This window comes from Hypanus sabinus, chromosome 20, assembly GCF_030144855.1.
Source record: "Hypanus sabinus isolate sHypSab1 chromosome 20, sHypSab1.hap1, whole genome shotgun sequence".
NCBI lineage: Eukaryota > Metazoa > Chordata > Chondrichthyes > Myliobatiformes > Dasyatidae > Hypanus > Hypanus sabinus.
This window is the reverse complement of record NC_082725.1, coordinates 42261427-42286317: the sequence shown is the minus strand read 5'-3', so window position 1 is coordinate 42286317 and position 24891 is coordinate 42261427. Positions and strand designations below refer to the sequence as shown.

General features: G+C 41.3%; 1 protein-coding gene across 5 annotated transcripts in view; it reads left to right on the top strand.

Annotated features, from left to right (window-relative positions):
* The window catches only part of LOC132378460 (catenin delta-2-like), a 1187639-nt gene that overhangs the window by 1142680 nt on the left and 20068 nt on the right, over window positions 1–24891 (top strand). For all 5 annotated transcript variants that reach the window (XM_059945388.1, XM_059945390.1, XM_059945393.1 and 2 more), the window contains 3 exons: window positions 1238–1322; window positions 6098–6166; window positions 14834–14960. In XM_059945388.1, coding sequence (XP_059801371.1) covers window positions 1238–1322; window positions 6098–6166; window positions 14834–14960 — 281 coding nt within the window. The remainder of the gene's footprint in view (window positions 1–1237; window positions 1323–6097; window positions 6167–14833; window positions 14961–24891) is intronic.

The window sequence follows — 24891 nt, the reverse complement described above, 5'->3', positions numbered from 1 at the left end:
CAAGAAAGAACAGTCAGCCCTGCATTGGTATTCTTCCCAACCAAATATAAATTTATTCTCGTCTATTATAATGGAGAAGAGTGATTCGATGCATTTATTTCTTGTCACAGTGAGTAAACGGGTGTATGTTCTTGCTCTGACTACTGAGCAAAATCAATCATACACTACATTAACCTTTAGAAACTATTTGTTCAGACTTGTTCTTTCACCCTTAATTTGAAGCAAAAAGCTTGTGAGACAACAAAGGTAAAGATGACAAATTCATACCAGCTTCATGCTTTATCAGAGTCACTACACAGTGGATTCTGTTAATCGGGGCAGCCACTAACTTGGGAAAACTCTTACAGGAAAAAGGCTAATTGAAAAAATAGCCAGGATTTCCTTCATTTATTTAGGGCACTGTGCTGCTTACTTGAGACAAGAAACTATTGCCAAACGGATTCTAACCTGCATCAGTCACATGCATTTTATGTGGACTTTAAACACCACACCATGCTTAGAGCAAACAGTTTTTAAATAGCATCAGTTTGGCCTACTCCTGCTCACATTTCTTATGTTTTTGTGTTTAAAAAGGAGTGATTTTTCTCACTGATAGTTGGCAAAAAGTAAGCAGTTAGACACTCTTGAACTCTTTTGCTCACTGCGATTCCAAGCATTCAGGCTTGGAGACAGCTGGGTGTGAAAATGAAACAATTTAACTACTTCAACAAGTTAGGAACTATGAAGAATTTGAAGGTATGGATAATCATCTTGAATGTTAATGAAAAAAGATTTTGGAGAATACGATCAAAGAAAACATTGTATGAAGGCAGTCCGTTATCTGTACTAGGTGCCTGCCCTGATTTTGTTCATTTACTATCAATCAAAAGAACATGACAGCGTACACTGAATGAATTCCTCCATTGGTAACAGTTTGAAACTAATGCACAGTTTTCTAGTACTGTAGTAATCTTGGTAGTGTTCTATTTTGTCCTGTGTTTCATTTAAACACATAGATTGTTACTCAGTTAAATGGTAGTTTGTCTTGTTTGTGCCTTTTTAACTATTGCCATGGAACTTCCACTAATTGGGGCAGTTGCTTAATTGGACTGATCCCAATATGTCCCAATTAACTGGAATCCACTGTATTTTCATTTCTGTCAACATCCATTCACAATATTTATCCTCTCGACATTTTCAGACATCAATGACAATTGTTCCTTTGTATCTAAACTGAGTTGTGGTCTTTCACACACAGACACTCACCCAAGGTGGTGAAGGCAGCATCTCAGGTCCTGAACAGCATGTGGCAATATCGAGATCTGAGGAGTCTTTACAAGAAGGTAAGGCAGTCTCCATTTCTTCATGCCTGCTCTTAACATGTTGTGAGCATTCATGTTCAGGGGAACGAAGGGTTATGGGGAAAAGGCAGGTAGGTGGAGATGAGCCACTGCCGAGATCAGCCACAATCTTACTGAACAGCAGAGCAGGCTCGACAGGCCAGATGACCTACTCCTGCTCCTATTTCTTACATTCTTACATTATGTGCAAACATATCAGCTTAAGTGAAGAAGCACACTAAACCACGATATGTGGTAGATTTTGAAACTTTGCTGTGACTTCAGGAAAACATAAGTTTCCTGTTGAATGGACCAATAGGTTTTGGTAAAAAACAAGAAGTCATTTTAATAAAGCTCATATTAGCAATTCAGAGCATCCTGAATGCTTTATATCCAATGGCTCCTTACACCCCATTAATCTTTTTGAATGTTTATCTGGCTGTTTACTTCTCTCGGGAGATTGCATGTTTCCACATGAGTGCAATGTCTGCAATATAATGAAGCTCTTCCTGAGCCTGGTCGTGTTTGCTTTCAGGTTTTTGCAACTTCTGCCCTATTGGGGTTGGGAGGGGGTGGGCAGAGAGAGAATGTCCAAGACATTCAAGATCTTTGATTATGTTGGCTGCTTTACCAAGGCAGCGGGAAGAATAAATAGAGTCAGTGGAGGGGAGGCTGGCTCCCATGATGCTTTGAGTTGTATCACATGTCTGCAATTTCTTGCAGTCAAAGGCAGATTGGTTTACAAACCAACCCTTGGCGCATAGATAGGAAGGGGAATACTGGGACTTTACATTCACATCGTTCGCAGCTTTGTTAACATGTCAACATTGTTGCAATTTGGAGAAGTGTGAGATGCTGAATTCTAGGAGAAAGAGTGAGGAGCTGAAATACACAGGTCTCCTGCAGCTTACAAATGCTCAACCTCTGTGCAGTCCATTCACGTCTGCAAGACTGGCGGGTTGGATTTGCCAGCCACTGCGTGTGAGCTGGCCTCTACCGCCAGGTGGGAACTTGTTAATGGCCACATTTCCAACTTGCAAGCTGTCTGGGTTATGAACAATTCAAGAAAATGGAACCCCAGAGTAACCTGGGGAGATCATGCACAAATTGTAACGAAGTGGAGGAGCAGAGAGACTGAGATGTACAAACCTATAAAATCTGAGGCATTTTGGCACCAAAACAAAACAAACAGCACTACGTAATCCTAGGTTTTAGAAATAAGACTCCTGTGCAAATTAAATAAATGAAAGTGAAGCCAGAAAGAATAATTAAGTCTGCCATTGGAATGTTCTGACAGGTTCTTATGCCTCGCTTCAGAAAAGATGTTAGGCCATAGAGAGAATGCAGGAGGATCACCAGATCAGAGAATTTGTCTAAGTTTCTATAAAATGTTTGCTGAAGCATATTTCAAATTCAAATCCTCCTACCCTTTATTAAAATGATGATGAAGAAGGAGCGATTTAAGAATATATGATGGGCTTCAATCTAAATCATTCTGTGATAAATATTTGGTTTCTGTGTAACAGACGTTGGGATAAGTGACTAAATTTTAGCTCTGATCTGGAGTAAGGGTGTTGTGTCCAATTTCAAAGAGAAGATCCAAAGTTTTTGGCTTACTGTAGTAGGAACAGATTCAATTCAGCCTCAGTGTTACCATATTCTTATGAGGTTTCCCACATGATTTGTTTGATCAAATGTGAAGGCAATGTCTGGAACTTCATTCAATGCAAGCAGTACATTAAAGTGATGCTGGAGTTGTCAGCAGAGCAGAGAAGGAACTCAAAGAGAATGGCAAGCATGCAATAAATAACCCCAAAATTCACTGGACTTTGTTATATAGGCTGCTGTAAGTATCTACTGGGATACCATTCTTCCTCGTGAAGCCTGCAACTATTCCTAAAGGCTTCTGTAAAGACAGCAGCAGAGTGTGGTCCCTGTTTCGGATTCATTGCTTACTATCGTCCGATGACTTTATCACTTTATGAAAGATACTATAGTGGCATATCTGTCTACTCTTGATATGCTTGTTACCCAAAGTCCCCGTCTGCCTTCTTAACTCCATCAGAACACATCACTCATCTCACCGACTTGTTTGCACATACACCATCCATCTGCCTCCACCCACTTCTTCACATCGAGTTACCAATGAAATTCAAAATTACATTGTTATGTAAGTTCTTTCCTCTCCCTTGTTCTCACAAAGCCATCTATTCATTCAACACTCATTATATCTCTCTTAACGCACTTGCTGTTCCCTCCCGATCAGGAGGAGAGAGCAAAGGATGTAGAAAGAGGCAGAGACCTAGGCAATCCTGGGATTCAACCTGCACTTTATGAAAGGGGTATCCCCTGATGCAAACTGCATGACAGAAAGCAGGTCATTGAACTCAGTATGGTGGGAATCTCTCATTTTACTAGTGAGGTGTTTCATCTATCTGCATTACATTTGTCTACAGTCAATGAAATCTAATCATGTGGAACATGGTCATTAAGATTTATTTTTGAGAATATATTATTGAGCTGAAATATTAACTTTGCTTCACAGTCGCTGCTTGACCAGACGAGTATCTCGTTGTTGTTTTTATTATTATAATCCCTTACATCATCCAGTTTTTATTCTCGCACAATGTCTTAACCTTTCCTGTAAGATATACAGTGATAATGATGAAACAATCCCCACTCCTTGTGAGATGTCAGTCAGTCTGAGAATCTGCCTTGCCTGATGTGCAGATACTCTATGTTCAGTAGGGATCCAGAAGGCAAATGATTGGGCTTTTAAACGGTGACTCACCTTTACCGATGAGGGGGAGTGCCAGCTCCTCGAGTACTACCTGCAGTATTATCCTCCTCTGCTGTGGCTGCAAGTAAGTGGCCAGGATAAAACCTGTCTCAGAGTTTACAAAACTGGGTCATATTCTAATGCCAACTCTGGAAGTTGTTGAGAAGCATTACAGGTCCTGTGAAGAAATACGTTCACAGAAACATTCAGCCGTGAAACTGCATCATTTCTGTCCACAGCTCAACCCTTGACCACACCTAGGGTCTCCTGGCTAACTCTAGGAAACTTTGGAAGTCCATACACCCGGTGATAGAATCACAAGCTGCTGTTGTACTTGCTCTTAATGAGTGTTGCGTAAATTTAATTCATCAGCCCATCTTTCCTGGGATTTCTGATCACAGCCTGAAGAACTCAGGTTTAATCTGCATGTTCAGCAGTGTTGTTTATAATTTCTGACCTGCTGACATATTCATCTCTCCCCATGCCTACTAGAGTCTTTTCCTGGAGTTTGTTGGATTGCCTGCTGAAATCCCACCCACACTCAAGGGTTAATATTTTCCTCCAAGAGTTTGGATTCAAAGAGGGCTCCAAACTTAATCCAACAACCAGTGGGAGAGTATTTTTTGTACTAGTGATTATAACTCTGTTTAATTTAGCATAATTAGGGAAAAGTACCATGCATAGGTCTGGTTACGTTACAGGAAAGATAAGACAAGAGAGTTCAAATGACTTTGCCAAGAAAACAAAATTGAGGAGGGATTAGATGAGTTGGGAGTATTTTCATTTAAATTGAGGAGGCTGAGGGAAGACTCACTTGAGGTGTATCAAATTAAGATGTGCTAAGTATTTTCCTTAGCAGTGGAAATATACAGTAGAATTAAATTCATTCGTCCTCATGAAAAGACTTTTCTCCCAAAAGATGGTAGGGTTCTAGAACTCACTACCTGAAAGGTGGCAGAGGTAAAAAATCCCATCACATTTTCAACATTTGCATGTGTCCTTGAAGAGTCACGAGCTGTAGGGTTCAGGGCTGAGTGTGGCAAGGTGAAAACAGACCGGGTTGCTGCTTCAGAAACAGCGCAGGCACGGTGGGCCATTCTATCGGGACGCATGGAGCGCACATGAAACCTTTTCGATATTTAAGTTATTAGTAGGTACCTTGGAAAGTCAAGATAAAATGTTGACTTACTCTGGAACATTTTTGGCAGAGGAAAGAGTGATTAGCAGTGTTTCCTCTGCCAGCAATGATAACAATGTGTGCATCTTCTCAGTGCTGTTCCTTCCAATGCTTTCCTTTTCTCTGTCCTCTCTGTCCATTGGCTCATTCTTCTTCATACAATACCGCTTCTGTTGCTAATGCATCTGTTGTCCCACTTTAAGCTCCATCTTCCTTCATGTTCTGGCGTTGAACTCTCCATGCTTCATTAAGTAAATCCATTTACTGAGTCATCCTGTGCGTACAGTGTGACTTCATCACATCTTCCCTCTATAAGCTCATGGTGCCCACTATGGCTTGTATTTCCCTCTTGGTATACCCAGTATGGCACGCGGGTTACCTGCAGGGTGAAGATATACTAGACTGAGCAAGGATCATCCCCTCTTTACCCCATTCACAATAGTTACATTCATGACTTAATATTTCCATGAGCTCTTCTACATTGCCTGTGAGATTGGTTGAGTTTAATATCTGTTGGAGAGATAGACTTCGAGCAGCATAGTGCTCATGTAATTTCAGACTGAGTTACTTATTTTAGTGGGATTTGAACCCACTGGCTCAGGCATGTAAATGCTGATAACAGACTCATAAAAAAAGGATAATGAATCAAGGAAATGAAACAGCAAGTACTCGGGCCTGAGTTCTAGCCTGCAGAGTTAATCCACAGTGGGATGCTGTTTTCATGTTGGCAAACCCAACAGAATGGGTTTCCTGTTCTTCCTGCTTTTTTTTTTAACTGCAGGACCTTTTTATTTTTCTTTCTGATGGCTTTTCACATGGCAGTCTAATTGGCAAGATGGAGGTCCATCAGGAGGGAAGCCAACTGCACAAGGCCCCAGCCAAGGAGAACAGGTAGGTCTGGTAGGGGAGAGGTGACGGGCGTGTCCTGTACTGCAGTTGGTGAGAAGGTTCCTGAGCATGGAGGTGGGGAAATAGTTGAGATGGTGGTCAGGGTAGTCAGATTGTGTTGAGGGGGCACGAATCGAAGGGCGGGGGTGAGGTATGTTTGGTGTTCACGGTGAGGGGACCAGGTAACTAGAGGGGCAGGATTTCTAACTACCTCGTTCGGCCTGCGGTAAACACTTCTGCAATCCTAGCCCACGACCAGTTGGTCCAACACATTCAGCCCTTGTCACCTCACTTCACCTGGTGAGTTTCTGAGGTCTGGAAAACAATAGACAATAGGTGCAGAAGTAGACCATTCGGCCCCTCGAGTCTGCACCGCCATTCTGAGATCATGGCTGATCATTCACCATCAATACCCAGTCCCTGCCTTGTCCCCATATCCCTTGATTCCCCTATCCATCAGATATCTATCCAGCTCCTTCTTGAAAGCATCCAGAGAATTGGCCTCCACCGTCTTCCGAGGCAGTGCATTCCACACCTCCACAACTCTCTGGGAGAAGAAGCCCTTCCTCAACTCTGCTTTAAATAACTGACCTCTTGTTCTCAATCCATGCCCTCTGGTACTGGAATCCATGCCCTCTGGTACTGGAATCCATGCCCTCTGGTACTGGACAATGTAGATGTAAATTCGAAACACAGTCAAACTGAAAAGATGGTGTCTCGTATAATATTTATATGACCCACTTGTTCCTCCTTGGAAATGTGTGTGATCGAATAAGTTGGGTTCCTTCTACAGATGTTTTGAATTCTAATATTGTTCTTTTCCAAGTGTACTAATTGTTAGGTGTTGAAATTCAGCTGAATGTGATTCTGTAAGTCCTCTGACTCCTAATAAAACAAATGCTACATTTGGCTTATCCTCCTCTTATTTCACCATGAGGATTGAATGGTTTCAGTGAAATAGACTTGTACCCTCGTGCTGCAGAATTTCAGTGGGAGAAAAAGCTGTTTCATAGCCTTGTGCAGATGTGTGACACAAGGATGTCATTAGACATGGTTCAAACCATGGAAACTGAGCAGTATATAATTTGATTTGTATGGTGAGTGTTAGCTGAGGGTGAAAGGTGTGGAGGCATGCTTGGCTGAATATTCCGAGTGCAGTTTCACACATTAAATCTTTTTTCTGCATGGGCAATGGGTAAAGTCAGAAACTATTCATTAAATCTTCACCTGAGGAGGTTCAAACTTTCTCTCTATCCAAAAGTATGGAACATTCCTGGAAGAGGTAGGGTGGGAAAGCCTGAAATTAATTCAGGGATTGCCAAATCTGGAGAACTATTAGCTTCTCACGAATCCTTTTTCTGGTGTCTAAGATGCTGATCCTCTCCCCCAATACACTACCTGTCCCTCCTGTGTTGAGATCCATCCTTAAACCTGGTAGAAGAGTAGACTTCCTGACACTGCAGAGCCTCTTGTTCTTTTCCTTAGGCAGTGCCCTGAGATCACGCCTGCTTCCAGATCTGAGCCGGCCAATGAGGCCAGTGTGGCCAATGCAGACATTTCTGGAGTTGGGGCGGGCAGTCCCTGATGGGGTGGTGGGTGGGTACTTTGTGAGGTGGTGTGCTCCTACAAACTCATGCAGGACATCTGTGACCTCCCAATTCACTGAGGTTCTCAACCCGATCCTGTCTGCTTCTCCACTGAGCAGCCATGGGCTGTAGATTTTCAGCAGACAGTGGTGATGCTCCATTTTGTTGTCAAAGCCTTAAAAACATTTTGGAAACTTTCTTCTGTTTGGCTGTCTAAAGCTAGGAAAAGACTGCATGCAAGGGGTCATTAGTTTCAAGTGGTAAAATGGCAGAGCCTGCCCACTGGAGTCATCGGAGTGCAATTAGATCATCGGAGCTGGAGATATTGGCTTGATAGAGGGCCCTGACACTGGGGTGCTTGTCCACCCAGTAAATTTGGAGAATTTTGTGGAGAGGGCCTTGTATTTTTCCATTGGCCTGAGGTGTGGATGGTCCAGACTTCAGAAGCATGTAGGAGAGCAGTAATCACTGCTGCCCTGTGAATTTGGAGTATTGTCCCAGGTCTGAGGTCTCAATCTTTGAATACACTGTTCTCCAATCCATCAATGGGTGTGCTAGCACATTGCCTGAAAAGCACCTTGATCATTTGTCAGTGGATGTTGATTCAATCAGGTGCAAACCTGCTGCCAGAATGAAATGTTAAGAATGATCTTGCGAAGCATGCAGTCTCCCTGGTCACTTTTGTTTGGCTCACCCCATTCAATTCATAGAAACTCTCGGACCAGCATGAGTTTCTGCCAACTTTAATCCCAGGAATGAAAGAGTTAGTGTGCAGTATGTGGCGTGCTTGATGGCTCTGGCCTGTACGTGCTGGAGTTTAGAGGGAAGGAGGGGGAGGGAACTCATTAAAACCTATCGCATATTGAAAATCCTAGACAGAATGGACATGGAGAGGATTTTTCCAATAGTGGGAGAGTCTAGGACCAGAGGACACATCCTTAGAATAGAACAGTGTTCTGTTTAAAACAGAGGGCATTTCTTTAGCCAGAGGATGGGGAATCTGTGGAATTCATTCTCAGAGGTGGCTCTGGAGGTCAAGTCATTTAGTATATTTAAAACAGTGGTTGACAGGTTCTTGATTAAGGGCTCAAAGCTTATGGGGAGAAAGCAGGAGAATAGGATTGACAAATCTGTTGTGATCAAATGTCAGAGCAGACTCGATGGGCAGAATGGCCTGATTCTTCTCCTGTGTCTTATGGTCTTACAGGTTCTCAACTATCATCTATGGGCCACATACCTGTCATTGTCTGGTCATGCAGTAAGAATCTGCTCCTAACACAGATAAGGGCTGAAAAAGCTAGGAGACAGCAGCATGGAAAGGGAACTCCTCTGTTTGTATCCAGAAGTCTGGAAATGTGATCGTAAATCTTACAGCTGCAGATTGGAAATATAAGTTCACCATTGAAAATATCTAGAATGAAAATGTGATATCACAAAGGTAGCAAGCAGTAAAAGCCCACTTATTGCACAGTGGTACAAGACTTGTAACTCCAGAATCCTGGATTTAGTGTTGACCTTAGTTGCAGAACTTTTGAGTTTCCATTTATCACTGTGAATGCATGGGTCTCTGCCAGATGTTCTGGTTTCCTCCCACATTCTAAACATGCTGATTGGTGGCTTGAACCAATACCGTAAGTTGCCACAGGGGTAGATGGTGGTGGAAGAATTATATTGAGTTGTGTCGGGGGGAATGGGGTTATGGTGAAAAAAAGAGGATGAGAAAAAAGATTTGCTGTCAGAGCTAGTAAAGGCTCCCTGTGTGTTATGAAAAGTATGGAATATGAAAGAAAAGGCTCACTTTTATTTATTTATAATGATTTTATTGAAATACAGCGTGGAATAGGTCCTTCAGGCCCTTTGAGCTGCACTGTCCAACAACCCCCAATTTAACCTTAGGCCAATGGTGGGACAAGTTACAATGACCAATTGACCTACTAACCAGTACGTCTTTAGACTGTAAGAGAAAACCCACACTTTCCACAGAAAAGACGTACGGACTCATTACCGATGAGGTCCGAATTAATCACCAAACCCCGATGCCCTGAGCTCTACTGCTAACCCTGTTGTTTTGATCTCCAGGCATGATAGTTTCTGACCATGACTTGACTGCGGTCTCTGGACATGATAGTTTGCTGACATTCCCTGGAGTACATTTGACTCCATACCTTAGCAATGTAATTGACTGGATGCAAACTCTTCAATTCCAGGGCATTAATTAGGATGAGCAGTAATTCTAGCCTAGCCAGCAACCTCACCTCCGACGAGTATAGCCAAAGGGCCAGGGAATATGATTCTGAGTGTTTGCTCACATTAAGGTTTCTCATTTAAAATCCCATTTTGCTAAAGTAAATATTTTAAATAGTTATGATATTCACAACAATCTGGAATCTGAAATCGTGTAGCAAAGCTCCTGGTATTCATTAAACATGTTTCAGTCCTCGTTGATCCTCTCCTGTGGGGCAGTCACGCAATGTCTTGCTGTAAAGACTCTTTCCGCCATCTGGTGGAAACATCCAGTACTACAGGTTCTAACTGATCAAATTTCAATCCATAACATCAACTTAACAGTTCTTACCTCCTCAGGTGCTACTTTAGCCAGTGAGTTCTTTGAGCAGTCTGTTTTTGTTCTAAATTCCAACATCTGTAGTATTTTTTGTCTTCATAAAAAAGTGTCAACTTGCTAAACTAGCCGTTATTTATTTGAGCAAGGAATACCCATCAGTTAAAGAGACGATTTTGTGAAGAGAATTCTAGGTTTTGTGGGAAGAAGGATAACCAATCAAAAGAGTCATTGCAGATCTTTTAAGCTATTTTCTTAGTTATCTCTGCTGAGTTTGTGTCAGCCAATGTATGGAAGATTTGAGTTTTGTTGAAGCTTTCAAAACCTGAAGTGATCCTAATGTGTTTTGTCATAAATTTGTACAAAGGAAGTTCCCTCAGAAAGCAATATGGTAACGATGAGATAGCCAGAGCAACGCTGTAGCTTAACATTTACTGCAGCACTTTACAGCCCCAGTAACCTAGGTCTGCAATTCCTGTGGCAGTCTGTAAGGAGCTTGTATGCCCTCCTGACTGCTTGGAATTCCTCCAGGTGCTCCAGTTTCCTCTTACGTTACAAAGATGCATGGGTTAGGAATAGTAAGTTATGGGCATGTGCAGCAGTACTTGCAGACTTCTTCCAGCACATCATTGGAATGTGTTGGTCATTGAGGCAATTTCACTGTACAAATAAAGCTAATCTTTATCTTTAACCTGGCTCATTGCTGTTGAGAAATCACCAGCCTCCCTCCAGTTCACCTGCTCCCTGGACTCCTATAGGTTTTCACAAATAAAATGGCAGAGGTGTTTTGTGTTTAGAAAAAGCCCTAGCAACTCATTTATTGAACACCAAAAATCTGAACAAAAAGCACAGAAAAAGTCCTTTACATAATTACCTCATCATGTCAGACCAGCCTTTTACAATGAACCCCAGCCCAGTTTTGGTGGTTGTGAATTATGTGTGCTTCCACCAGTTTCATTACCCTACACTCCCAATCCACAATGTTCTCTCACCTTATGCTCCCCATTTCCAGCCACGTCCTCCAGATGGGTGCGTTACAAGTTGCAGATACTGTGAGGCCCTACCATTAATGTCATAACACTCTCTCCATTCCCAACAGAGTCCTACTCTTTTATCGATTATGGCATCTCCCTATCCAAAACCACTTGATAAACATCAAGAGCACTAGACCTGCAGTAAACTTCATTCACAATGACCTGACTACCTGATATAATTAATGAAGGAACAGAAAGCATCAAGGATTTGGAAATGTAACAATTCCTGCTCTACCACATTCAATACAAAAGCAAACACTTGCCAAAGTGTGAATTAAAAAGTGCTGGAGATGCTCAGCAGATCAGGCAGTACTGGTGAGGAGAGAAACCAGTTATTAATTCACAATGAAGGCCTTCGATTGGAACACCACCTAAACGATTCAGATTTCCTCAGGTGCGGTCTGACTTGCTGAATGTTTCTGGTGCTTGCTCTTTCATTATGGATTACAAAGTTGAAAAGGAAGATGTCACATTTTTCCCTTTGCTTATTCTGCCAAAGGTGGGAAAGCTGACAGTGCGGAAAGCACACAAATCCACGGTGTTTTATTTTGGGAAGTGCCAGAGTGTTCACGGCCAATGAAGTACTTTCCAAGTCTAGCCAATGTTGTATTGGAGGGAATTACAGCTGCTAAGGCAAGGCCCTGCAAATAGTAATGAGGTGAATAGCCATATGATCAACTAATTGAGATTAATATTGAGCAAAGAGGTTGGGCGAAGTCCCTGTGCTTCATCTGGCATATTCATCCACCTGAGAGGACAGGTGGGGCATTGATCCGGAGCACTCTCTCCCCCAGTAAATGTTCATCAGGTTAAGCATGTGTGCAGATGCACATAGGTCTTACCTAAGTGTGCATCTAACATGCCCCTCCGAAAACAATCAACATTAAGCTCCTGTATGTGTCACCAAAAAGTAGCAACTGTGACAGTGAAGCACCCCTCAGTATTCCAGTGGGGTGCCACCTCACCAATCTGGAACCTGAATCCATGATCATGTGACTCATGTAAAAATAAGGTTTCACTGGTCGTCAGCTGAAGTGAAAAATAAAATGAAGAATATAGTACATACTAGTGGGACAAATTGAAACATTAAACTGCTCAGCAGGTAGAAAGCATTTGGCAAGAAAGGGTTTTATCACAGTCATCAGTAACATGTGGATGTGCAACACTTAAATCAGAATCTGACAACAGTAAGATCTCAGCAGCACATTTACCCTGCGCCTTCCGATACTGATGTCTTGCCTTGCCATTTCAATTTCACATAAATCACCGGCTGACCCTTTTGAAGAGATGTGCTTGTATCAACATGGAGAAATAAAGAAAATTCCACTTTAGATAGCATGTCCAGCAAAAAAAAGAGAAAATAGGTGTTGTTCTGAGGTAACTGATAATGATGTGTGTCCTATTGTGACAGGACGTTTTACACTGTAGTTAGAGTGAGGCCAGTGGAGATGAAACCTTCCCAGAAGCTCGGTTTGGTGGTTTTGTCCGCTGATTTTATAGGAAGGGTTCCTGGAGTTTAAACCTTGCTCAAATGAATATGATGACAGCACCAGATTCAAAGCTGCCTGACCCTCTTGCGCCACTCTGCAGTTTTTAAGGTTTTTAGGTCCTGTGGCATGCAAGAACAGCCCTGTGATACTGACCAGCAGATTGTTGATGCACAATTTAATCCAAGACACAGACCAGTGACTTTGTAACAGATTCTAACTGCTAAGCTAATTTATTTTATAGATCCGTAGAAGCTTGTTTTAAGTGAGTGAAATGTGACATGACAACAAGAAGAGTCTTCTTCACCTGGAGGTTGATGGATTCACTAACCAAGATGCTCAGGAGGCTCAACCAGTTTCTGGGTGGTCAGGGAATATAGAATTATGAGGCCAATTCAAAGCATTCAGCGAGTTCCTACGGCATTTTGTATGTGTTTCAAAGGGTTCAGTGACCTCCTGTTCATTCTTACCTCTTGAAGGTTCGGATTGGTAGCTACAGAGGTGAACTGTTAGACAACATACCCATCATTCTGGTTTGGGGACTCCAATATGTTTAACTGTATAGAATCAGCAGTGTGGGAATTTTTTCTTCCAAACTGAGTGGAGCAGTCACAGGCAGCTGAAGATTCATCCTTGGCCACACCCACTATCCTTGCACTCCTTCTCCTGTCACCTTAGGGTGCATATGAGCTGACTGTAGGAAGACACACTAGAGTGCCTCATAGAGCCCTCAGCCCACAATGAAAGAATGGACTTGAACGAAAGTAGCATTTTTCTTACCTTGGAAAATCCCAAAATGCCTTATGGCCAATGGTCATAAAAAAGCTTTAGCCACCAGTTTGGGCGCAGTTGGATTTTCCAGTCTGGTGATGTAATAATATCAGTTGATGAAGTGGGATAATTATAGGTACGACACCAGGCCAAATTCCCCTCCTCTCATTTTAAATCCTCCCCAGAGAACATATGGAGTTTTGATTTAGTCTGAAAAACAGATTTAGTGAAAGAAAAGTATTATATTTTTGTGCAGCACACACAAAATGCTGGAGGAACTCAGCAAATCGGGCAGCATCAATGGAAAGGAATTAACAGTCAACATTTCAGGTTAAGACCCTTCATCAGTTATGTGTGTTGCTCAAGATTTCCAGTGTCTTGAATTAATATATTTTTGTCCTCTGACCCCTGTTCTGGCATGCCTTAGGAATCAAGCCTAGTGCTCTACGTTTCCTAATAAGATTTTATCAATGACTGAATGACTATCCACTTGTCCTCTCATAACCAAGTACAGACAAAGCTACATCTACCTGTAAGCAAACTACAGAAGTGTACTCTTATCATGTTGAATGTGGTGGTTGTAAACATTTTAGATTTTGCTCTGTTAATTTTGAAATTCATCTGGGCTGTTACATTAATGCCTTGTAATCACTCGCAAGTAGCTTTTCTTTATGGAGAACCTGTCAGAGAACGTTGACCTGATCTTTGCCTGGTAATCATGCCAATCAACCGTTTTCTTGCTACTTTCAAATTCGACCTTGCTTCTTGAATAAATCAGTCATTACTCTGTGGGTGAATGCATCAGTTTTTAAAGATATCACTATTTTATTCATAATGATCACTTATGCCTTTCATATTAAGTCACTCCTCCCCTAAATATTCAGTACTTAGGATGATTGAGCACTTATCAAGTTCCAAAAAAGTTTGTATATTTCACCTTGATTTTTGTACCTCTCCTAATGATTGCTCTCAATATTACTGATGAAGCTTTCTACGTGTAGTTTGAATAAGAAATCTGAATTCAAATCACATTAACTCACTTGATGCTGAAAAGATTGATTTAATTCCTCTCTGGTGAATGATGGACCTCCATTTAATCCCATATTTAATATTTCTTTTTATTTTATTTAATTGTATCAGTGGATAATCTCTTACCCTTTGATAATGACAATGGAGATCCGAAGTCCAATTCTTCACACCTGTTATTATAACACACTAATTTTTTTTTGCAGGATGGATGGTCACAGTATCATTTTGTGGCCTCGTCTTCTACAATAGAGCGGGACAGGCAGAGACCCTACTCTTCTTCACGCACACCTTCCATATCACCGGTCAGGATGTCCCCGAACAATCGCTCAGGTAAGCTGCACCGGCACTCCAAACTAGCTGACAAGGTTGGTGCCGTTCTCGTTACAGGCAACTGCAAAGTTAAGTTCCCACCACTTAAGATCAAAAAAGTAACAAAATATGTCTATGTTTAAAACAACTATATAATTATTATAGAATAGCACAGCTCCTCAGCTTATTCTGCCCATGCTGACTCTCTGAAACAGTCAGTCTCCATAGCCCTTCTGTCCTGTAAGTGGCATAGTGGATAATCCCCTGTCATTCTGTAATTTCCCTGGGAATCAATAGTCTTAACATAATGTTCAATTCCCCTTTTAAGGTTGTTTTGGAATCTGTTTCCAACACATTCTATATATATTCACTCAAAATCAAAATAATCATGTTTATTGTCATTTTCACAAGTACCATGAAAAACTTGAGTGTAGCAGCGTCATGGTCATACAGCATTAAACACATTCACAAGAAAGACACAAATCAGGCATAAATTATGCAAGGAAGAACACAACTAGAACAAAAAGACACAAAGTCTACTGTGGTGCTAGGTGGTCATACAGTCACTATACCATGGTAATGACTAAGGTTGTGCAGGTAGGTTCTAGAAACAAACAGTTGAAGGGACGTAGCTGCTCTTGAACCTGGTTATGTAGAACTTCAGGTTTCTCTACATCCTGTCCAAGAAAAGAAATCCTCCTGCTGCAGAAAAAAATCTTCTCCTCACCTCTTTGTTGCTAATTCTCTTGTATTGTACTTCCAGTCATTAAGAAACTCCCTGCATGTTATATAATCTGCTCTGCTGTCAGATCTGGTTATCAGTTGATTTGCTATCCAAGGTTAGTTCAGTCATCTTTCATCTTGAGGAATTAATCATGATTTAGAAATAGGGTGATCAGTTTCTCAATCACTTGTGCCCATTGACCCCCTCCTAAAGTCTAGGTTCCATAAATCTCCTTTCAACTTTGCCCCTCACCTTAAATCCATGCCCCCTTAATGATGATATTTTTGCCTTGGGGAAAAAGCCGCTCGTACCTGTGCCTCTCGTACTTCTATAAACTTCTATGAGGTCTTCCCTCATCATCCGTACTTCCAAGGAAAAAAATCTTAAGTTTGCCCTAACATTCCTTGTAGCTTTAATCCCAAATGCATGTAACATCCTGATGCATCCTCTTCAAAGCCTCTACATCCTTAATGTAAAGCAACGATCAGAACTCCATATGGTACTCTAAAAGTGGTCGAACTAATGTCTTAAACAGCTGCTAAATGGCTTCCTAACCTTTTATAGTTAGGGTGATTTACGAAGGTAGGTTTGCCATACACCTCCTATACCACCTTGTCTATTCAAGGAGCAAAGGACCCCTTTGTACATCAATGTCCCTTTGGTACTAGCCACTTTCTTCTTGCTTCTTGCTACACATGGCCTCCTGAAGCAATCGTCTGGATTAAATTCTACCTGCCATTTCTCTGGCCACATTGCTGATTGATCTACTTATATCCCACTGAATCTTTTGACAGCCTTCCTCAATGTCCACAACTCTGGCAATTTTTGTGTGGAACACTGCTGATTATAGACCTTCAGTTCAGAATGCATATAATCAGAATCAGGTTTATTATCACCGGCATCTGTCGTGAAATTTGTTAACTTAGCAACAGCAGTGCAATGCAATACATAATAATAGAAGAAGAAAAAATAATGTAAAAATAAATAAATAAATTTATAGTATACTTATATTGAATAGTTTAAAATTGTGCAAAAAACAGAAATAATTGTATATTTAAAAAGTGAGGCAATATTCACAGGTTCAATGTCCATTTAGGAATCGGATGGCAGAGGGGGAAGAAGCTGTTCTTGAATCATTGAGTGTGCGCCTTCAGGCTTCTGTATATCCTCCCTGATGGTAACAGTAAGAAAAGTGCATGCCCTGTGTGCTGGGGGTCCTTAATAATGGATGCTGTCTTTCTGAGACACCGCTCCTTGAAGATGTCCTGGGTAATTTGTAGGCTAGTAAATTTACAACCCTCTGCAGCTTCTTTAGGTCCTGTGCAGTAGCCCCACCCCATACCAGACAGTGATACAGTCTGTTGGAATGCTCTCCATGGGTACATCTGTAGAAGTTTTTGTGTGTATTTGTGGACATACCAAATCTGTTCAAACTCCTAAAAAAAGTATAGTTCTGAAGTAAGGAATAATGCCCTTCTATCACTAAAAGCAGCCGTTAATGGCCAAGTCAATTTGAATCCTGTCTACCAAGTCTCCCTACATACCATGTGCTGTAATCTTCTGGATCAGCCTACCATGAGGGGCCTTGTCAAAAGCTTTACACAACATCCATTGTCCTATCCTCATAAATGAGCTTCATGTTTGACTCAAAGAATGCATTTCATTGTAAGCCGTGCCTCGAAGCCAAGCTGCCTGTCCCAAATAAATCAAATGTGAGTAGATTCTATCTCTAAAAATCTTCTTCAATAATTACCCTACCACTGATACAGTGGTGGAATCCTACATATTTTTATAGCTGTACAAAATAGGGAAAGCCATGTCTTTCTAAAATACTCAATGTTATTTACATTAAAATAAAGTTTCAGAATTGCCATTTGTAGCACCACTCTGCTTGTTTAGATGCACTGAATGCAAGACCAAGTCAATAAGCACCACTTGTTAATGTTCAATTGTCTTTCATGTGCTTAAAGCTGACTAAACAACTCTGAGTAGAGGAGGAAAACAGTTTATAAAGCACTAACTGCAATTTAAATACATCTAGAGGTTGGAGAGGAGCTTGAAAGAACTGGATTTAAGGCCACTACAGAGAGGTAACTTTTTTGATATATAGAAAATACTATTACAAAGCACTTGTATGTTGCAGGAAAATAGAGACATTTGAGTTTCCTGGCAATAGAGGGGACATTTCTTTTATCCATGTTTTGTGTTGGTAATAATCTTATGGATAATTTATTAAGTATTTTTATTCAGACTGTCAGAGGTGAATATTTCTGTCATAGCTAAACAGAATCATCATTGTAATTAAACAATAGTGTGGTGGGTAGCTTCAGGAACTCTTTCCATAAACCTTCACCTTTCTGCCTCCTTTCTTCCTTTAACTCCTGTGGGATAACAGCTAGGGGTCCAAAAGGGTCCAGCTTTTGGCCTCCTGTCATTATTCTTATTATGTAACTTGGTCTTACTTTTTGGCTGATAGTTCTTGTTGAGGCATCTCATGAATCTTTACTGCATTATATAAATGCAAGTTGCTTTGCTGGTGTTGGATTTGATGGTACTGGAGTAACTGGAACTGATGCATCAAGCTTTTGTAATTCATGGGGGACCCCCCCCCCACCTCCCTCCTTTTCTTGGCTTGGCTTCACGAACGAAGATTTAGGAAGGGGGCTGCCCACGTCTGCGTGGTCATAGGCGTGGGTGTGTCCTTCAGCCTGCGCAATGCTTTTTTTTAGGTGGAATCAAGCATGCACGGTACTGGTACCCCCCCCCCCTACACCCGGGGTTCATCTGCCATACCCTAGCAAGCTGGGATGGTGACAACGAGGTCCCCGGGTCGTAGGAGTTACATCGGAGTGTCCTTCTCCTAGGTGAATGGCCTGACAAGGCTGATGAGCCCCACCTGCCCGGGTTTGGAATCAGAGTTATCCTTCTCTTAGGCTGGCTGCCAACCAAGGCTAATGAGCCCAGCCTACCCGTCCAGTTATACTGTTGGACACTGGGTCGCGCCATGACGTAGCAAGCTCTGTGGAAACGGGGGCCACCGATGAGAAGGTGTTGCTATGGGTGCAGTAGTGTAGGAGAGGCCATTTGCAGTGGCCTCCTGCCTAGCAAGCCAGACAGTGACCACACGGCGATCACTACACCGGGAACGGAGAGGCCATGTATTGCAAGTGCACTTCCCCGGGTGAGCGGGACATCAGGCCCAGACCTTACCTGCCCCCCCCCCCCAATCCTCCTAGAATGAATTAACAATCATTATTATATTTTAACATTATTCTGTCTTTCAGTACTTACGATGTGGCAAATGTCAACTTAATGTAAGTGGTTATGGGTTATTGTTTTCAGAGGATGTGACTGCCTATTTAACACACCTGTAAATACACCTACAGCAGCTGTCCACCTGGCCTACCTTTTTAAAAATAGTTAGAAAATTTAACCACATTTTACAAATATCACAGTACCAAAGCGTTCTCGCATGTGCTGATTTTCATTCATTTCAAAAGAAACATCTTTAATTCAGCATTTATATGCCTAGAACTGTGCTGATTGCCTTCCTTAGCAAGAAACATTGTAGCCCTTGACATTGACACTAACAAAATAAGAAAGCCTGCAAAAATTAATGTGAAATCACAATCTGTTCCACATCTGGAAAATATTTTCAATAAAAGCAGAGGCTCATACACAAGTATACAAACAATGTTCCAGTATAAAAGCAATCTATGATAAAAAAAATTTAAAGACACTTCCATAAAAGGCAGTTGAACTGAAAAGCATATCTGTATGGATATTCTACCTAGGAAATTATTTGGTAATTATTTGCAAAATACATGTATATAAGTAGAACAAGAAATTAGCAAAGATAACAGAAATGTCATTGCTGATTAGTTGTGGAATTGAATATAAAAGTAGGGAGATCATGCTTCAGTTATATATGGCATTAGTAAGACCACATCTGGTGCCTTTACTGAAGGAAGGATGTACTTGAAGTTTTTCTGCCACGTTTCTCTGTCGGGAACCAAGATTTAGCAGTGGAAAATTATGCAGGAACTCCCACCACATAAAGCTGCACCTTTGTCAAAGTCTACAGATCATACATAGATCAGTTACTTAAGAACTCATCAGGCAAAAGTAGAAGCAAACCATTTTCACCCCATTGAGCTGTTGGAGAAATAAATAGCATAGGGAAGATTTATTGTGTTAAGATTATTAGCTACTTCTTGACAGTACTCTTGGATAACAAGCACATCAGTGCTTGTAACACCCATTGTGTATTGAATATTTCAGTAATATTTGAGTAATCTTGTAAGTGTATATGATTAAGCATTCTTTGTTGTTTAAGTAATTCATTATGGGTTATATGTAAAAGTACGTGCATGGCATACATCATAATACCAAGTTAGACTCGCATTCCCAGCGCCTTTGTTTTCCTTTCAATTTTATGTTTTGGAGTAACAAAGCATAACTGTGGCAATGAGAACCTTTTAAATGAAACCGAGACAACCATCTACCTGTTGAAGCGCAGTGAGAGTTTCAGTTTTTAAAAAGTGCATTGAGAAACACTCAATTAAAAAAGCACCTACAGCTGGAAATGGAAGAAGACTCCAAAGTGTTTCTCACCATCAACACTCACAAAGGGCTTTATCACTAAAATAGGTTTATTTTTGGAGAAGCACCTGCACTCTGGCAGAAAGCTATGGATCAGGTGCAGCAAGGCTGCCCAGGCACAGATTGTTACCTGGATGACATCATTGTTACCAGTGAGGATGACAAGGAACATCTCCTAAGTCTCAAGACAGTGTTAAAAAAAATTAGAAGATAATGGGCTTAGAGCACAACGTGACAAGTGTAAATTCTTTAAAACAATCATCACTTACTGTGGTCACACTATTGACGCACAAGGATTACAGAAGCGTGCTGAGAAAATTCAAGCAGCGGTAGATTCTCCAAGTCCAAAGGATGTGTCGTAGTTGCAGTCACTTTTAGGATTTATCAATTACTATACCATATTCCTGCCAAACCTGGCTACTGTGCTCCACCCCTTGAACTCACTACAGATCAGGAAGAAAAGGCAATGGACAAAGCAGTGTGAGATGGCTTTCAAAAAGGTGACGGTAATGTCAGGCATTGTAGTCACACATGATGATACACATTGTCCAGTGAAGCTTGCCTGTGATGCCTCACTGTATATAATGCAGTAGATGCAGCCATGACATGCCGTGTTCCCTGAGCACTGCAGAGAAAAGTTCCACACTGATTGACAGAGGGGTCTTGAGCCTGGTTTGGGGTGTACAACGTTTGAACCAGTACTTGCATGGGAGAGAGTTTACCCTCATGACTGATCATCAGCCTCTGGTGTCCATTTTCAATCCAGAGAAGGATGTTCCATGAACAGCAACAGCACAAATGCAGAGGTGGGTTTTGTTTGTTGGAGGGCACTATTACAAAATCGAATTCAAGAGGACAACAAATCACTGAAAAGTTAATGGATTGTCCCTTTTACCCTTGGAAAGGGAAATAACTGAAAAATTTACAGAACAGGACATTCTTCTCTATGTATTCTCCCTAATGCAAATCAAAAGTCACCCTATTATGGTAGGGATGACCCTAAGAGAAACCAGAAAAGACTCCACACTGTCTCAGGTCTACATGGCCACCCAAAATGGAGAGATCCAGTTCTCACATTTTTACCAGCACCTGGATGAACTTACTCTTGATGGGGGTTGCCTTATGTGGGCTTGAAGGTTTTGTTACCATACAAGCTGAGAACTAGTGTTGGAGGAGCTACATATGGGTCATCTAGGTTTTAGTAAACATGAAGGCATTGGCTTGAAACATTGTCTGCTGGCCTGGGATTGATCAGCAGATCAAGCAGCTCGCCGCCCACTGTTCGGAATGTCAACACATCCAGAAGATGCCAAGAGTAGTGCCTCTCCATCCCTGGGAATGGCCTGCATTGCCCTGGCAAAGGGTTCATGTGGATTTTGCCGGACCATTCGTGGGCACAAATTTCTTGGTAGTAGCGGTAGCAGTTACAAAGTGGCCAGGAGTGTTTTCAAGAGCCTCCACTACAGCCTCACTCACTTTTGATGTGTTGAGAAGCCTCTTCTCAGGGACTGATGTTCCAGAACACTTGTGTGGCCTCCATCGGTCAAGGTTGACCAAGGTTGACTACGCCTCTGGTAGTCACCAGGAGTGGCTTCTCCAGGGCAGAGTTGATATGTTGATATGGAGAACCTTCTGTTGGCCATGCAGTGGGACCCCCCCCCCCCCCCCCATGCTGATGACGGGTCCAAAGGAACGACGGGAGTCGATACGGTTTGGTGCCAGCAGCATCACAGGAGTTGCCGTGCCGGTGCTGGGTACAGCAGTCAGCCGTCTTCGGGACTCCGACTCCGGATTTTTCCTCGGGGTTTACTCCCAAAGCCTTTCCCATGAGCGGGTATAGCCATAAGGCAGTGGAGGTTTGAAATTGGAGTTTTCTGACTAGAACACTTTTTCAGTGACAAAGGGCCACAATTGCAGAACAGCTTCAGTCAATCCAGGAAATGAATGGAAAAGACATATTACCTCTGTACTTTACCATCCGACTACAAATGGCTTGGTGGAAAGGTTTGTCCTGATTGTAAAGAACATACTGTGGGCAATGTCAGCAGAATACTCTATGTTGATACTAAATCAGAAACTCACCAGTTTCCTCCTTGCATATTGCAATGTAGCGTACTCCATAACTCTGCAGCTCTGCTGTTCCTGGATCGTCCATTATGTTCATGCTTGGATCCCCTCAAACCCAGTCTCAGAAGGAGAATGCAGGACAAACAGATTGAAGGCTCCTCAAACAAGGAGGTTTGATGTTTCACTCCTAGACAAGCAGTCCTGGGGTGGTCAAAAGTGAGTACTCAGAATGATTAAGAACAGAGCTACACTACATTCCTGTTCAGTGGAGATCGTGTCTGAAATCATGCGGAGGCAATATATTGATCGGCGGAGGAGAGCAGAGGAAATTGCTAGAGAAGAAAGGTGGCCAGAGTTATCAGAACCACTTCCTGCAGTCACAGAGACTACAGCTACAACCGTCACAGAGAAGGCCCCAGAACCTGAGATTGTTTCACAGCCACAGGCCTTTTCTGCCAGACAGAGTGACTGCTCCCCGCCACCCCATCAGGAAAGACATTATCAAACAAGAGTAAGAAGTCTTACTCTTATTCAATTTAATCTTTTAGCATGAATACGATAATTTAAAATTTACTGTGCTGTGGATGTCTATATAGCAATTATATAGTATTGTGTGTGTGTGTGTGTGTGTGTGTGTATATTTAAGTTGAGATGCATTCTATACTGAGTTGCTTATAGTTAAGCAGGGAGGAGTGTTGTGTATTTAATATTTCAATATTATTTGAGTAATATTGTAAATATATTGTTTAATTAAGCATTCTTTGTTGTTTAAATAATTCCTAATGGATTATATTTAAAAGTACATGCACAGTATATGTCATCACGCCATCATGTCATACTACGCTCCTTGCTTAATGTAAAAGCGAAGTTAGACTCGAATTCCTGGCTCTTTTGTTTTCCTTTCAATTAATTTTTATGTTTTGGAGTTACAAAAATGTGGTGGTGCCCTTCTATGATCTCTGAGCTTATAATTTCAGTATGCAGAGACATTAGTGCAAAACAATTTCTACTGTGCTGTAGGGGACTCTTCCATCCAGGGAAATAATATTAAAAGAGAAGTCGATCTGTGGCTTTCTCCATCTGTTGCTATCAGATGACCCATATATTATTATGCTGGCATTAAAATAGGAATCAGTGTGTGTCAACTCATTTCAAAGCAGAATTGATTTTTTTTTTTGCAGGCAATTGAGTTGAACATCTTATTTGGTCTTGCAAGATGGAAGACTGTCATTATTTAAATGCAGTTCATTGCTCTGAGCCATCATGGCCATCTCTGTAAAGCACAGAGGTCTGCATACGTGTTATGATTTTATTTTCCTGTAGGATCATCAACAGCTTATGGAAATAGATAATAATCTGGAGATTGGGTAGTCATAGTTATCCTCACAGAGGTGCATAACTAATATAGTAATATTTGTCACAGGAGGACCAGTCTGTCTGATTAATAAATACGAACTTTTCATTATATTAACAAACTACTTTTGGATAAAGATAGAAGCAGTAAAAGTAAGTACATAAAAAATTAACATCTAAGTGATAAATTTTATAACCATCCCAGAGCACTTTATTAAGCGATCTTAAGAAGCTTGATGTACTGTCATTATTGTAATGTGATTAAAAGGAAATTGCAAACTTCACTAATTGTAATCAAAGGTGAGTCATTCATAGGTTAACCCATTATATAATTCTGTCTGTTTCTATAAGTTTCTCTATTAGCATTTCTTCCTCTCATACAGTCAACAGCAAGCTCGTCTAATTCATTCAGCATAACCTTTCCCTAATGCCTCAGGGTTAATTTGCCCTCCCCACCATTACATTGAACAGAATAACAGAAGAAATCTCAGAGAATGCTATTTAAGTTCTACTTACAGTAAAACTCTGGTGTAAGTAGGGGGAGGAGTTAAAATTAGAAGGAGTTAGTTTAAACTGCCTCAAATGTCTGATTTGCTAGTTCACTCCCAGCTTCACAAATCTGAGCTATTACATTAATTCTAACTAGTTCCACATTCAATGTAATATTTTGTATGTTTTCCTGTGACATAACAGGATGTTCAGCCTTTTGCGTCTATGCCAACTGTCAGAGTAATCACATTTCTATTAATTATTTCCTTTTAACTGTTCTTTCTCTTCCTATCAATTAACACCTACACACTGAGGGCAATTCATAGTGGCTAATTGGCCTACTAATTTATATGCCTTTGGGACATGGGAGGAAATAGAAACAACCAGGGAGGCGGTGGTAGGGAAAATGTGCATGTGATGTTGTTGTTGGATTGTGTGGCATCATTTGCAGGCTGCCCCCAGCACAACCTTGTTGCATTGGGTTGCATTGGTTGTTTGTGCAAATTACACATTTCACTGTATGTTTTGATGTGTATGTGATAAATAAAAGTGTCTAAATCTGAATATGCAAATTCCACATAGATAGATCTGGAGGTCAGAATTGAACCCAACGGAAATGATCTTTGTGATGCAGGATGAAGGACTGGAGACATTTGAGTTATAGTTCCCAAAGCTCTATATCACTGGAATCTTCCTTACCTCCATGTTTGATGTGGA